Genomic DNA, 15,591 nt, shown 5'->3' with positions numbered 1-15,591 from the left:
GGTTCAGAACGTTAACACGTTCTTTGTCCGTCTCCAAGGTCAGAGGAAGTTTGTTTACCCTTAATATGTCATTGAACAATGTATTGATCGGTTAAGGTGTCTGAAACTTAATGTATTGAATCCTATGGGTGTCTAAAACCAGTCAGATTATAATATTCTGGATAGGAAATGGAACAACAAAGTCATATTTGAAACGATGATTTTCATTATAATACTTAAGAAATACAACAAAGGAAATGTCTTTTAAAAAGAGTTTTTTTCGGGAGACAATATAATGCTCAAATCTAATGTGGGAATACAAATAGAAAATCGATCGAGTGTTAAAGGGAAGTGACTCATTAAAGGTGTAAGACTGCTCGCCAAACTTTAACACCCAGTTTATAATCAGTAAGTGTACATGATACTGGTATTGTGTGACTACCTTCTGTAGGTCATGGTGAATATGGGGCCGTGACGCCGTCATGATGACACATACTTTGTCGTCAAAGTTTCTCACTCGATCGAGCAGGGTGGCTGCCCTAAATCAACCCCAATGTAAAGGTAAACAATGAAATGTTAAGGACCTCTGTTTATTTATGCTTCACAGTGGTTTGTATTTATAAACAAATCAAACGATACTTGTTCAGTGTTTCCGAATTTGACGTACTTGAATCTAACCATCATCACGCATAGTATTTCCGGTGTCACATAAGCTACTTCCGGCTAATGTCCAATTGTGGCGGTATTACACAATGGAACCATTTTTGAACAGTTGAACCCCATGTCTGTTGTATTGTATCTACATGTAAATATATCCATGTGTTATAATCGGATTTCAGTATGTATGGAAACAGTATCCGATTGTTTACAGGCTATTGACTGACATGACTAAACGCCTAGCTGTGGTCAAATTGACTTGTATAGTTCTACGTCACTGCAGATGGCCATTTGGCTAACCCAAGGACAATACTGTGTCAATATTTGATATTTGAATTACAAATTGTTCAGAAAGAATTATTTAATAGGATATAAATATATATATACCTGAGAAGATGTGTCAATAAGGTAAATTATAAATACAGATACATGTGTATTATCTAAACGCCCAAATCCCTGACCAATTTCATGGTCAACCGTCCGATAGCAATATGGCGTCAGTTGGTGCTATATGGTGTGTTGAACTATATAACAAAATCCCGGAGATGACTTTGGTTGTCTGGTCCAGATATAGCATAATTTGTTCGATAAACAATGATGACTTGACAGACACAGATATCAGATAGAACTGAGAGAAGGACATGTGATTGTCCTGCTTAATGATCCGTTCGGGACACCATTGGGTGATATGAACCTTTCGGAGCGCATCTGTACACGCCCTGGAGAGGAGCTTTGTGTCTTAACTGAAACTATTTGAACCATGAGTAATTGTTTGGATATCCCAATACACATTGCGTGACGTTATTTGTGGATTTGTCTCGTCATTTTACGGCTTCGTTGGTGTTCTGTTCCCAAATATACCAATGATTTAGACCAAGGAATAATACATGATATATGTTCAAATAAAACGCTTTTTTCGGACCAAAAATTTATAATCAGTATAAGACCTCAGTGATATTTTCATCCGTTTCTATAACTGATTGTACATATAACTTACCTTGCAATCCAGAAATTCTGCATTTTTTTTAAATATCAAAATTCACAATTAATGGGGACTACGGATACTTTAACTAAATCGTATTAGAAGTCATACTTGATACACATTTACTTTCTAAATCAGATAAAAAGTCAAATTGATTTGAAAATAATATTCCCGAACCTGTCGACACTCAATTTTACATTTTATCTTTTTTTCCTGTGATATCAGGAAGATCTAAATTCGTTTTAAAGTGTATAAGAAATCCTGCGACATATCATTATAACGATACCACTAAAAGACCCCATCCCATCATTGAACGACATCAGCCATAAACTTAATTGCCAAATGTCTATATACGTTTTGACTGGTGCTTTACACATTACGCCCGCTGTTTGGTTTTATGTATGACTGTTTAGTAGTTATCTTTGCTGACCTGGATATGTAAATATCTTTCCATATCGCATGAATGGGAGACTTATTTACATACGAGGAGAGGTCGTGGGAACATTCTAAGTATGTATGACGTTTAGGAAAGGAGATGTGCCCAACCATCTCCTTCTGATCTGCTTGAGTGACCGTGTTGGGGAGTGTTACAACTTTTCTATTTGCTTGTCAAATAACCTGTAAGTAGATATACAAACAGGCCTGTTATTTGACACATTCGGAAAGCAGTACGACAACGCTCGCACTCAGTACGACGGTCATTTATCTTTTAATTTACACTTTCATATGGGGGATGAATTTCAAATGTAATATATATGAAGGATGAATTTCACATGCAATCCATATTGTGGATGATTTTCACAAATATTTACTTATATAAGAACTCCCCGACCTTGAAATTGATTTGCAGCCGTCGCAAGAAGGTTTGCTTTTAATTCTTATCTGTTGGAGAAAGCACATTCCTCATTAAAAAAAAAAAAAAAAAACCAAACAAACAAAAACATTTCGCTGTAATTCAACTCGTGCAGGATTTGTATTACTTGATAGTTTTAGTTTTTGTCGTATAGATTAACGTGAATGGCATTCTATTGTTCAATGAACTCGTTCATGAAAACATCCTACTGTTAAAGCAATTGAGTAAAGTATGTCTGTAGATAATACACATGCAAAAAGGGAACCGAGTGAGTTCAACAAGCTAGATACAATCAGTGACACTGAGTGACTTCAACAACCACTGTTTAAACAGCGACAACAACCTTAACATAAATAAAGCCTTGCGCAACCTCCGGCGTTTTATCACTGAGCACAATGCATGTTATCGAACAACATTTCACGTAAATCTACCTGATCTTGACCGGAGATACCTGAAATGTCAATGTTTTTGTCAATTTCACACCTATTTCAGACTTGACTATGTTTTTGACAAGGGGGAAATAACATATTCTTTGTGGATATATTTCAAATATTCTGTTTCAAAATCACGGTTATTGTTAAATGTCAATGCCATTGTTGTTTACAATAGTGGTAAAGAATGTGATAGTGTATTCGTAATATGCATAAATGACAGCAAAGGTAGAAAAAAAAACGAGAGAAGAGTACAATCTTATTGTAAACATTGATTGAAAGATAAAATAAGAAAGGAAAACAATGGTATTTTTCACTTTGATCAATTTCAACATCAGAACTTGTTAAGTATCGTAGGCTTACAAATATATTTTAAAAGAGCTCTGAGATCTCTTTTCGTTGTTCTTAGTCCACATACAAACTATATTGTATGTGAAGCGTCTGTAATTACCGGAAATGCAAGTTTAAAATCAGATGGCACCTTTTTTAAATTCACGAAAAAGACAGCGTAATCAGGGGTAATTGTCGTGTGATCACCTCTGATTAGTTTCGTATTTCACTTTTAATTAGTTTCGTATTTTATTCTCACGCGAAATCCTAATGGGTAATCTCAGGACTACTAACACGAAAGCATCTTGTCGACATGTAAAGTAGTTCGGGATCATCACAAATAAAGATTTCTCAATCAAAGTCCCTTCAGATGTTTGATATGTCCATTTCCACACATTACAGGAGATAAGTCAATAATCTGTCGAACAGATAAGATGGCCCAACTGTAACAGATCCGGCTAGGAAATGGTCGGAACTTTTATGAGTTTGATTTAACAAAGTCTGAAAGAGTGCTTTGTAGCGGTTAGTTTACAGTCACTATTGAAGTGAATGGATAAAGACTTCGAACTGGAAAAACTGCCAAAATTAGTCAATGTATGATTTGTGTATTGTTAAAAAAAATCCGCAAATACCGAATCGATGACTCTGAATCGTAGCTAAACCGATTAGGTCGGCGTACTAAGTACTGTTATTTAGTTTCGTACTATTCTCTACCTAATGGAATGCTACTTTAGATTCAATTTTCACACAGTACATTTTCTAAAGCAATTTCTCTTATGTGTCAGAAGAGTACTAGTTAATCTACTCTCGCTAAGCGGATGAATTTAGAACGGGGTTCGCCTTGTATATAAACATCAAGGAACAGAACATGTGCTCGCCCTGATAATCCGATTGGGCAGGACCTGTTTGTCCTCCACAGAGAGAGATAGGGATTAAATTATTATTAAAGAGACTGTTATGTTCAATTCAGTTGAACAAATATGTGAACTGTTATGTCAACATTTAGGTGTCATTTCCACCCATTTCTAAAATTCGTACTATGCGATATTGTGTTTGGCGTAACCGGAAGTACTACTCCAGTATGACTTGAGGGGACACTTGTCTTGGAAAAAGGTTCTCATGCAGCGACCTTAGCTAGTTCTTACGGTTAATTGAAAGAGAATAATTCGTAATAACTACAGCATTCATACGTTTTAAAAACCTTTTATCCTCTTGAATATGATTCTTTTCCCAAAAGTAATATAAACAAATCTTTCAATAACTTGTAAAAAGAAAAGTCTGTGTGTATTTTCGTGTATTTCCGAATGACATGATTAAAAAAAAAAACAATGAATTCCAGTACGTCTGTTATGTTTTGTGGGAACAGAATCACCTACATTCAAGTTTAAAGTTAATTTTATACTCTCTCTCCTCAGGTGTTCAATTGTGTTATGTATGACGTAACAGCCTTTCCACTGAGGCATCGTCAGTTGATTAATCATCCCAACCTTTATTCAGAAAACCTTTATTTTTCCAGGTGATTACCCATGCAAGCAAATTCATTATATGTCAATACAGAAGTATAGTCATGGTTTTGTTAGTTTCACCAAGCAAATTCCACAGTAGTGAGGCAATGTTACGTTCGATGACACGGTATTTTTTTATGGGGTTAAGTGCAAAATGTGTGTTTACTGATCAGTTCCCTGCTGAACATGATCTAAATGTCAGTCGAATCTTATTAAATGGCAGAGAGATGAAACAGAAGCCAGATACTTCCGACTTAATATGTCTCGTCACTTTCGGTAACACGTCATAATCTTGACTATATACCTGGCCCAAACATGCTTCCCTCCAAACACCGGGATGATCTTGATCCTTTGCCGTCACATAAGCGGCCCTAATCAAAGTGGAACCTGTAAGCGGCCTTATCTAAGACTTGGTAATCAAGCTGGTTAGTATTGTGACGTGATAGCATACCTCTGATATCTAGACCACTAATCATGTTAATTCTCCACGTACCACCTCATGCACGGCCAGCTTAAGAATGGAAGACCGAAGGAGCGTACACCTGCGATATCATGATATATCATTGATTCTCATGTCTTGAATTCTCAATCAAGAATTAAATATCGTAGATCTGAAAATCATTGGCTTGAACCGAAACCATTGTGACGAGGGGTTCCTCGAAGTTCATTCACTTCGATTGACTGGAATCTTCTTCGGTGGTCGGAGATATATGTCCAGACAAGTTTTTGATGATTAAATATCAAGAAATGTGCAAACATTGCAAAATTGATTGTCTTATACTTATCTAGTCATGTTCTATCAGTTGCTTGGTATGACGTTTCAATTAAAAATAAGGTTTTGGTGAAGCGTTAGGTTGAAACAATTAAATTCTTCAAATGAATTTCATAAATTCTTGAATGATGGATCTTTTGTACCTGTTCATTGTTTGTTTTTTGGTCTTTTCTAATTTTGTCTAGCTCGCTTCAAAATTTTTCGCTCTTTTTAGCACTGGTGATCCTCTCTTTTGTAGTCGCTCTTGTGCAATAATTCAGAATCTTTTTTTAATAGTTTGTGATAGTGAAGTGTAGCAAATTCCAGGCGTATTGATATATAGGTTAACACTTGGAGTACTTATATATACTGAACTTTGTACTAGTTTACTAGTCTACTTTTCAGCTCGTTTAAGCTGAATATATAAGGGCGTTTCACGAGACATAAATTGGAAATGAAAAAAAAAATCTTCCATTTTCCCTTTTATCACGCAATCAAGACACAATATGTACTGTGAAACTCGTTGTGAAATCAGCTTCCGTGTCACGACATCAATTGATTCTTTTGATCAAATGGTGCTAGTTCATAGTGTTTGTCACGTATACACGTGCGTTCGAAAACGAAAAACGTGGCGCCATAAATCGAACGATGTGCGAGAGGAAATGTGTCTAATAACATTATTAATGAAGAACATAAACTGCTAGTGTGATGGTACTTGTAAGTTGGTTTTACCCAAGGGTTGTATCACCTGCCAACATAACGGCGGCCGTGTTGTCATTATTCAATTTGCCTATCGAGTTGTACCGGGCAACATCGTGCAAAGTCGCATTGTCATCGGACTCCATTTGCATTGAATTACTTCACCGCTGTACAATGCAATCTTAACTGTTCAACTCTTTTAAGACTTCAAATCGTCTGCTTTTGTGCAGAGATTTAATGTTGTGTCGTGTCTTTAATGTGCGACTGTTTGCCACGGGCAAACATTTGTCGTATTTTACAAGGGAAATATATGGTAACTGCTGGGATATGGACTAAAATTTGGTGTTCTAGCACCGAGGGCAGCTGCTACTGAACCCTCAAAAATCTCATGATTATGTCTAGACAGCCGTCTAATTGGGCCGACTCTCTATACAATCACGTCATGGTCGCGAGCCTGACAGGCACGAGATGGATTGTCCGCCATCTTGTTACAGCTCCGGGCAGAATTTCGTCAGAACTATTTTTAAAAACATATAATTTAGATTCCACAAATGTTAGCCTACTACTTGACAATATGAATATTTGAAATATCTCTTTTACCTGTACGGTATTTTTATGACACCTTTGATGTCCTATGGCACACCATACAAGGCCGCATAAACACTGATATATATACAAGCGTTACATGTAAGTAAATTTGCATGGCCAAGTGTCCGCCCGAAGCATGTGTCGTCTGCTAGTTATCACGACACATGACTACAGTATTAATGTCTCTATCGTTAGAACAGGAAGACCCGGTGGTCAAAAGGTGGTCACTTAGAATATGCTTGACCAAAATAGCTATGACTTCTTAGCTACCAAGCATACAGAGTCAAACCAGTGAGGAATGTGTATTGGATTGTGGGGACAAACGGAGAAAAACACATAGATTCCTGTCACTGATACATGCATTGATAGTTTACCTGCATATAATTACTTCTCACCTGAGTCGCGAAGAAATGACTTACCTGGAGATGAATTTGTATCAACAGGTGTTCACATTGACAAGACTACACTAGCAATGAATTCGATTAATTTCGCTGTAAACATATTTACATTTTCTCCAATTCATGTGCTATTTCTACTTTTTCGATTTGGTCGTTGATCATTTGTTTCGTATTTGGCAAGCGAAACATGTGTAATAAAACATCTTAAAGGAAATAGAATTGCACACATTCATTTAAAAGGACGTCTACTTTTCACTGGGTTTTCCTGTGATGTTTCATTGCTTAAGGAAATCAGGACATCACCTTTGGGGCCTTCCATCTATCAAATGTCCCAAAAGTCCATGGCAACTTTGAGTTTAAGATGAATAGATGTGCATGTCTGACACTAGGGAATAGAAACAGGACCTTTGCATGCACGAGGCTGATCACGTGATTCAGCAGACAAGAAAAAATGAGTTTAATGCAAGTCTTGTTCTTTATCTTTATCAATGTCATCTTGAAAAAGAGCAGTACCGTGCAACATTATTCTTCTCAATGATATCCATCTGAGATATACGACTGTATGATGTTAAAACAGACTAGATTCTTCATACTTAACATAAACATTGGCCATTCCAGTGGCACAACAGCTTTATAAAAAACAATCTTATGTGGAAACAAATCTGGAATTACAGTTGTGATGTCCTTTTGTAAATTTACATCTTTTTGAAAATAAATTTAGATCAAAGGGAAGGACGAAATATTATGTACCAGTAGTCTTTATGATGTTTGGTATCACAGACATTGCAGTCGGATGATATAAAAAATCTAAGTTTAAAGAATGATGATAGAATCACTGAAGTGCTACACATAAGTTTTATACAAACTATATTTCGTGCGAAAAAACGTCTGTAGAACCCATCTGTTTTCGCAGCAGGTTGTCTTGGAGCTAGGGTATTTTCATAGCAGCGATCCTTCGACCTCAGATTACAACATAGTCTTTGGAACGGTTTACTGTATCAAATATACACATAATACAAGTACTTTGAAAAACTTATTCACCCACGAATGATATATACACGTACAGTATTATTTATGACCGAAGTTGATTAACGAACCAAAACGCAAAATTGAAGTTAAGATATTTGCCATTTCAACTGCTCCATATGTTTCATGTTTTGGTGGGCTGAACCCGTTCGCTAGAATGTTTCGATGAAAGTGGTAGCAATATCTAATTTCATCAGAGCACACTTTATTTGAAGACATGACGAAATGTGTTTGTCATTGCTGTTAATGTGACACTTTTTATCAGTTTACATCAAGTAGAGCTACCAAAGTCCCGCTGGGGTGGTGTTCGGAGGCTAAATTGTTTCCATATGGGCGTGTGAACAGTTTTAGAGCGATTCATTTTTTGTGTAAGTTCTGAATGCATGTTGTAAAAGTATGGTTTTGTAATATTATACGTTCAGTTATTTCGCTGTCTTTTACTACGGGCCTATTCAGCCACAAAACCCTCCCAAAGTTATGCCTTCCGAAATCACTTCGACAAACCCTTGTGTATGACCTTGATTCGAGAGCGTGAGAAACTTGTGCTAGTATGAATTATCATAAAGACACACTCGTCATTTTGAAAAACGCATTTAATATTTCATTTACTGTGTAAACATAACTGAGTAGGGGTTATGTATCATACAAAGCCCATAGACCAATTTGAGTAAATTATGTTATGGTTTTGACGGAATAATATATATATATGGACAGTAATAATAGATCACAATAAATATACTTTTAAAAGATCGACAAAGAAGAGACCATTATCAAAGCGGGTGAATTCATCTTAATATTAACTGAACTTTCGTTCACCGCATTAGTTCTACAAAAGACCTGTTTAGGGCGAAATGCAGGTGGAATTGTCGTAATTACTCGCACCTGTTACGTCCCCTTAATTTGTAAAAGATTTATTTATTTATTTGCTGTAAAATGTTTGCTCAAATTTGCCAAATAATGACACCGATATCAAGCAGACAGTCAAGCTATACTAGACAGCAACTCCCTGTCAAACGTAATAGCCAATTGAGCGTACTGTAATAAAAACAAAAAATCAATGAACTGCATTTTTTCAGGACGACAACATGTGTTGTGTTTGCATGCTTAAAGTGCTATCTCCTTTCAGTATGGCCGTATCAATAGATGGCCATTGTTCGCTGACATCTTGTCATTTGAACATAAAAAATGACACTTATTGTAGATTTGCACAGGAATTTTTGCAAATTGTGGTTTGTGTAAATGATAAAGTTCAGTACTAAAATTCCATCTGCACGTCAGCGCTTGCCTTTTATTAGCAAAACAGCTGCTTAGTAAAGGGTTTGGGGCTCCATTGCACCTTTTATTGTTATCAAGATTTTCTTGATGAAAACAATGGCATCATGATACCATGGCAGCGAATTTATTTGTATGATCGAATCCAACATTACTGTATCACATATTATGCCGAATATGGTGTATATACTGTTCATTCTGGAAACTTAACATGATTGGCTTTGCTGATTTCAGCATTTAAGTTTATTCCGGTCTAGACCAGTCTGTTTGTTTCTATTTGTGTGGCCTTCGACCGAACTGACCCCAAAGTAAACCTATAATGGAATCCTTGCACGCGACACAAAGATGGCTGACCGTTTATCTAGTGCTACTGGTCATGAGTATTATTATACGGAGTCTATTAATCCTCCAGATTGGCATGCACAACATTCCTGTAGTCATCGAAGCTCGTTCAGGTGTTCCTCTGACTGGTATATATACTTACGTATGCATATTTATATCCCTTGTCTGAAACCAGTCAGGGCTGCAATTAATTTGAAATCGGTTCATTGATTGATGAACGATAGATCGGTTAAAGTTTCATGGCTCTTTGAACGGTACCTTACACGATACTGTTGACGCGAGTACAACGGAATGTGGATTCGTTTAGGCTCGATACCCAAACATCAAATTTCTCACAGTTTCTCAGATTCTGAAATTTAAAAGTCAAGACAAATCGAATTAAATCCCCAAAAGACTTGTGAAGTAATTTCCATGTTGTTATCGCTAGAGAAATCTATGAAGGACGATAACGCCTTTGTTTTCAATAGTGATTGCTCTTTGAAATCGTTTTACATGGAGGGGCGTAATCTCTGTTTAGATGTAGCTTGTGCTATCGGGTTTGCGTCCGGCTTGGAGGGACTATTCAATTAGTACAAGGTTACTACACACTCTCACGCAGAATACTCCTCAATCGATCGATTACTCACCCTTAGATATACGTTTTTGTATATGACTATAAATCTCTTACAATAATATATCTTCGTATGTAGAAACCTCCCTAGAAAATCTATGAAATATCAATATATATATATAAGTACTTAAGTTGACAATATTATCATTTTGATCAAATAAAATGACTTTCTATATATGTGCAGCAAAACACTGATAATTCAAAGTAAACCAGATTACCATAATATTCGACTAGTCTGGTATTTCGACTATCTCTTGAGCTAAATGAAGAAGAGATGTTCAAGATTTGGGATGTATTCTCAATGTTTTATTATTTAATCCGACTTCATGTATCATCAGTGGCTAGGCAACATCGTATAACAAGCGTTTTAGACAAACTTCAAGAGTAAAAATCTAAAATTAGCCTCGTTTAGCTTCACATTCACAGCAAAACCTTTTGGGGTCTTTATGTTCTGTCCTATAGTCGTTACAGGTACAGCAGGATTGCATCATGATTTAATCCTTATCGATTGACAGTGTCAGCGTTAACCGTTCAATCGTCTGATACAAATCGCGTGGAAATAAACGAGAAGATGCGATAACTTAGCACGTTACACATCCGCATGCGCATTGCAATATTTACATAGAATCAGGGGCTCAAATTCTGGTTTTTATCTTATCTGTTTGTATTTGTTTAAACATGAAATGTATTTATATGTTTGTTTATCCTCTATGATAACTTAAAATAGAAACAAAATGAATCTAATTTTGATCGTTTAATACGCTAGTTTATAGCCAGTCCCGACAATATCTTTTTGTACATGTATCTACTATGTGGGCTCATGCCAAAAAGAAATAAAATGTATGCTTTAAAGATAAATTACCAGAGGCTGGTTAAACGAACCAAATGATTTTCTAATTTCACTACAACTTCAACCATTAAAATAAATCTTGTTTCAATTGCAAATCATTAAGGAATTGCTTATATGTTCCGGCATGTTTTTTTAATAATATAGATGTTTTACTGATTTTGCATGTTTTTTTTATGTTTTCTAGGGTGGATTCGCACGGTGCTATGAACTACTGAATTTGAACACAAATAAAGTTTATGCAGGCAAAATTGTTTCCAAAACAAGAATAGCAAAGCCACATCAAAAACAGAAGGTAATTATATCTATTCTTTTAATTATTTATCTATTTATTTGCATATGAAGTTCACAAAGAAAGAGCTGGTTTGTGCTGTACTTATCCAGTTGTAAGCCTAAACAGTCGGTGTCAGAGGAATACATTATAATGAACCAGCGCGTTCTAGTGTTTATATTTTCTCATAAGTTAACTCTATACTGATTAGGAAAATGTGATCTTGTGTCAATAAGACCGAAACATCTGCAGAATTAAGGTCGTGTTAATGTTTGGTTTGATATGCTGTGGACCTACATTGACAAGTGCACTTTGTTGTTGACCTAGTCTCAGAGCGACTTAATTCTGCCGACATGTTTCCCCTGATAAGCTAAACATATGTAATGTTACCGTAAGTTAGTCGTATCTGGGGGCCCCAATGCTGAGACGTAGGGTAACGCTGTGTAAGTTATTGGTTACATATCGAGACCGGTAGTTATGTCACAGTTTATCGAATAGGTGGAACACAGAAATCTTGTCAATGTCGGAGGGTGTTGTTTTGTTTCAGGTTGACGAACACAAATTCTATTTCCGGTCATATGTATATTGTATATCATCATTATTTTTTACGGGAGAAGACGGATTATAAGTGTACAACTTGTGTCTAATCCCATTTGTATATAACGTGCAAATAAAATATGTTTAAATCAACGCGGAAATCAACTTTGAAAACTCGATATTTCATTTTTGTTTGGGTTTTGTAGATGATATTGTGGTAATTTAAAACATTGCATGAATTAAAGACTTTGTGGTCATCGTATAGTAAAAATATCGTGTATAATTGATGACACTGTGTATCCATTTTAACACATTGCGTCAAATAAGCATCTTTCTGTCATTGAATCGTAAAATGTCGTGTTAAGTATCTTTTCAAAGATAATTACATCACAATTTTATAGTTATTATCAATTGTGTTTAAATTAAATGCGAAAATAAGAAAACATTGACAAGCACGTGCAATGCTGTTTGCAATATCATCTAATCTGCAAATCTGAAATATTACTGCAAATCGACACAGATATCAGAAGAGTGTTCATTAAGATACTCCGTGAAGCTAACCACACACTCGATACCCTTTAAGCTTATTTCCGGTCTTTTTAGTCTGACAGATAATAAGGCTACCCTTACAAATATTGAAATACTTTAAAAAGAGGAAATGTTTGCTATGTAGGCCGTGTAAATCGGGGTAGACTCTATAAAGAGCATGACTCATGGTCGGAAATGTCGAGTTAGTTGTAGTGGGTGACCCCGTACAATACCCATCACAGATTAAAATCACTGGCATGTAAAATAGTTTCTGTATCGAAAGAAAAAATGCACCAGTTTCACCGTTATCTTAAAAGAAGGTTACTTTTTATATAATATCTGTACGACATACATTTCTGGATAAAATGGCCGATAGGATCTAGACTTAACAATGTGTCAGAGTGTTGGGGAGGAGAACAAAAGAGGCACGTAGCTAAAGATCTCAAAACTGCTGATAAACCGATTCATCCGAATGCCCCCCTCTGAACCCGTATAAATATTGGCAGGTATACAATTCGAAATCCGAATTGTACCTATACATTTCCGTACACTCCCTTCCTCCAAGACTATTATACAACACAGGTTAGTTGATACTTAGGATGGTGCTTTTGTTAAACATTGTCGTTTGGAAGCCTCATCTGTATACTTTTACACAGATCAAATAAAATACCGCTGGTCTGGTGCCCATAAGTCAATTTCACGTATAACACCATATGTAATTTCGTCCGATTTGTGTTGAATCAACCATGACCGTCCAGACAGCCAAACAAATCATAGGGGTATCTTAGAATCACTCGTCCGTGCTAGACCGGAAATGATAAAATCTTCTCCGGTGATCGCCAATATGCTCTATGAAAAGAAAAGTATCGGGCATTCATAAAATAGCCATTACAATTCACACGTATCATCCGTTGAACCGAGGAAATGAATTCGTGGCATTTTACTCAAATATCACAAGGAAGGGATATCTAAGGATTCACGTTATACAATAGCTTCTGATCACGTGGCCTGGCCACGGGCTGTGGTCATTAACGGTCCAGACTTAGTAATGAATTTTGTGAAATATCACCTTGAGGATGTTTTAGTCTGTCAACTGAGTCATCAAATCTGCTCTTGCCTCCACGGGAGGTTTCCATCTCTACACCGGGATGTTTCCAATGTCTTCGGCCCTCTAATTCGATTGTTTTCTTGTCATGCGAGCGTCTCGGCAAATTGAACACGTGAATAACGGTGGGAAAACGGGATCATTTTCTCAAAAAACGAATACATAAACGATTAAAATGATTATCTTGGGAGATTCAAAGATAGCTTTGTGAGTTTTAAAGTTTCAGTTATAAGGTTTTTTTTGTGTCTGTTGTCAAGAAATCGGGTTAGTATTGATGACGAATCTACTAGTTAACGACCGCTCACACTTGGATAGATCTTTAATCACAGGTGAAAATTTTGCATTAGTGTAAGTTTTACCTGACATTACGATAGAGATCAGAGAGTGATCATGTTCGGTTGTATCGTCAGAATCTTTCACACCCACCCTTCAGTTGTTATGTAGAGGCACTCTCTCAATACCCCCATGCAACAAAAACGGAACATTTTTGTGTCTGATAACTTTCTATTGGAACAAGCAACTGATACATTTATTTCAACACAAAACGCACTGAACCGTCTGTCACTAGTCATCTAGAAGAATGATAGGACAGTTTGAAGCATTGTTCAAAGGTGTAGATCGCAATGCCAGCGTCCATTGTCGTACGAGTTTTATGAGGTTTGGACGATCAATGCAATTCATCGCTTTCTTCTGTTATATTTCAATTTGTCCCTCCGAGCAAGGGATCTATTGTTGTAGAAACGTCCAGTACTGGGTGTCCGAGGTCTTTATGGCCAAGCCCCCGTACCAAGGACGAGCTCCCTAATAAAACACTTCCAGCTACAAAGGTATAATAATTGGCTGGAACGTTTAAAACCGCCGAGACAGCGATTTATAGCTAGCCAAAGGGAGTTAAATGTAATGTTATTCATTTATTTGACTCCAGACTTACAAAAGAAGATAAATTAGTATTTATCAAATGTAATTTATGGTAAGTGGACCCTGCCAATTGTAGACAGACATAAATAGAAGAGATGGTGTTTTTTCACTAATGAAATATTCTATATCGAAATACATGTAAATTGAAGGTGAAACGGTGTGCTATAACGATGTCATAACCGATTGTATTACGTATAAATGAAGGCAGTTAAACTGATTAGGTTCCTGTGTTAAATACGTCAACCACCTCCTGAACGCTCCCAATGGCATAATGAGACATGGGAAAAGGTACAAAACGGAGTCAATCATTGTGTGCTGTTTTAGACTGCGTAATGGCTTAATGTTTATAGATCAGAATGTTCTCAAATGTGATTAGCAGATTATCGTATTTCCGACTAAATCCGATTATATTTTATAGGCTAAAGTTGGCAAGTACCTGCTGTATTCAAACAGGTTGGGCAGTATTTTGGATCGTAGTTTTCCAAATTAAAGTGGTATTTCAAAGATACGTGTCATAGAACTACCGAGTTCACTTACATCATTAACTTTAAAGGGAAAATAAAGTATATTTCATACGTTATAAACATACAGAAATTCGTATACACATATTCCGATTTTAAATGCAAAAAAAAGTTTAAAAGATTTACGTGTTCATCGCACGTCGGATAAGATTTTTTAAGTTACAAAAATAGACAAATGTATATCGCATAACTGATACCATATATTTAATGTACAGTCTATCTGATGCATCAACGTTGGTAAACTATAAGGTTTTTGTAGATTTAATGTTATACAATATTCCAAGTCCTTGACCAAAGAAAATACGACGTAATTAAGGCTGTTTCACGTTGTCTTTGACAAATCGGTCAAAGTAAATATTCAGGGTGGTTAACTGTAATTACAGAAAAAAACGTATTTTTGTATTATCACCAAGTTGTCTAAGCGTTTTATCCCGTATGGGA

The 15,591-nt window shown here is 36.2% G+C and overlaps 1 protein-coding gene across 4 annotated transcripts in view; it reads left to right on the top strand.

Moving 5' to 3' along the window:
- LOC138324779 (serine/threonine-protein kinase PLK1-like) overlaps positions 1-15,591 on the top strand; it is a 49,394-nt gene that overhangs the window by 16,758 nt on the left and 17,045 nt on the right. For all 4 annotated transcript variants that reach the window (XM_069269921.1, XM_069269922.1, XM_069269918.1 and 1 more), the window contains exon 3: positions 11,458-11,565. In XM_069269921.1, the coding sequence (XP_069126022.1) occupies positions 11,458-11,565 (108 nt within the window). The remainder of the gene's footprint in view (positions 1-11,457; positions 11,566-15,591) is intronic.

This window comes from Argopecten irradians, chromosome 6, assembly GCF_041381155.1.
Source record: "Argopecten irradians isolate NY chromosome 6, Ai_NY, whole genome shotgun sequence".
In the NCBI taxonomy this organism is placed as follows: Eukaryota; Metazoa; Mollusca; class Bivalvia; order Pectinida; family Pectinidae; genus Argopecten; species Argopecten irradians.
The sequence above is the reverse complement of the archived record's forward strand: the minus strand, read 5'-3'. Positions and strand labels throughout refer to the sequence as shown.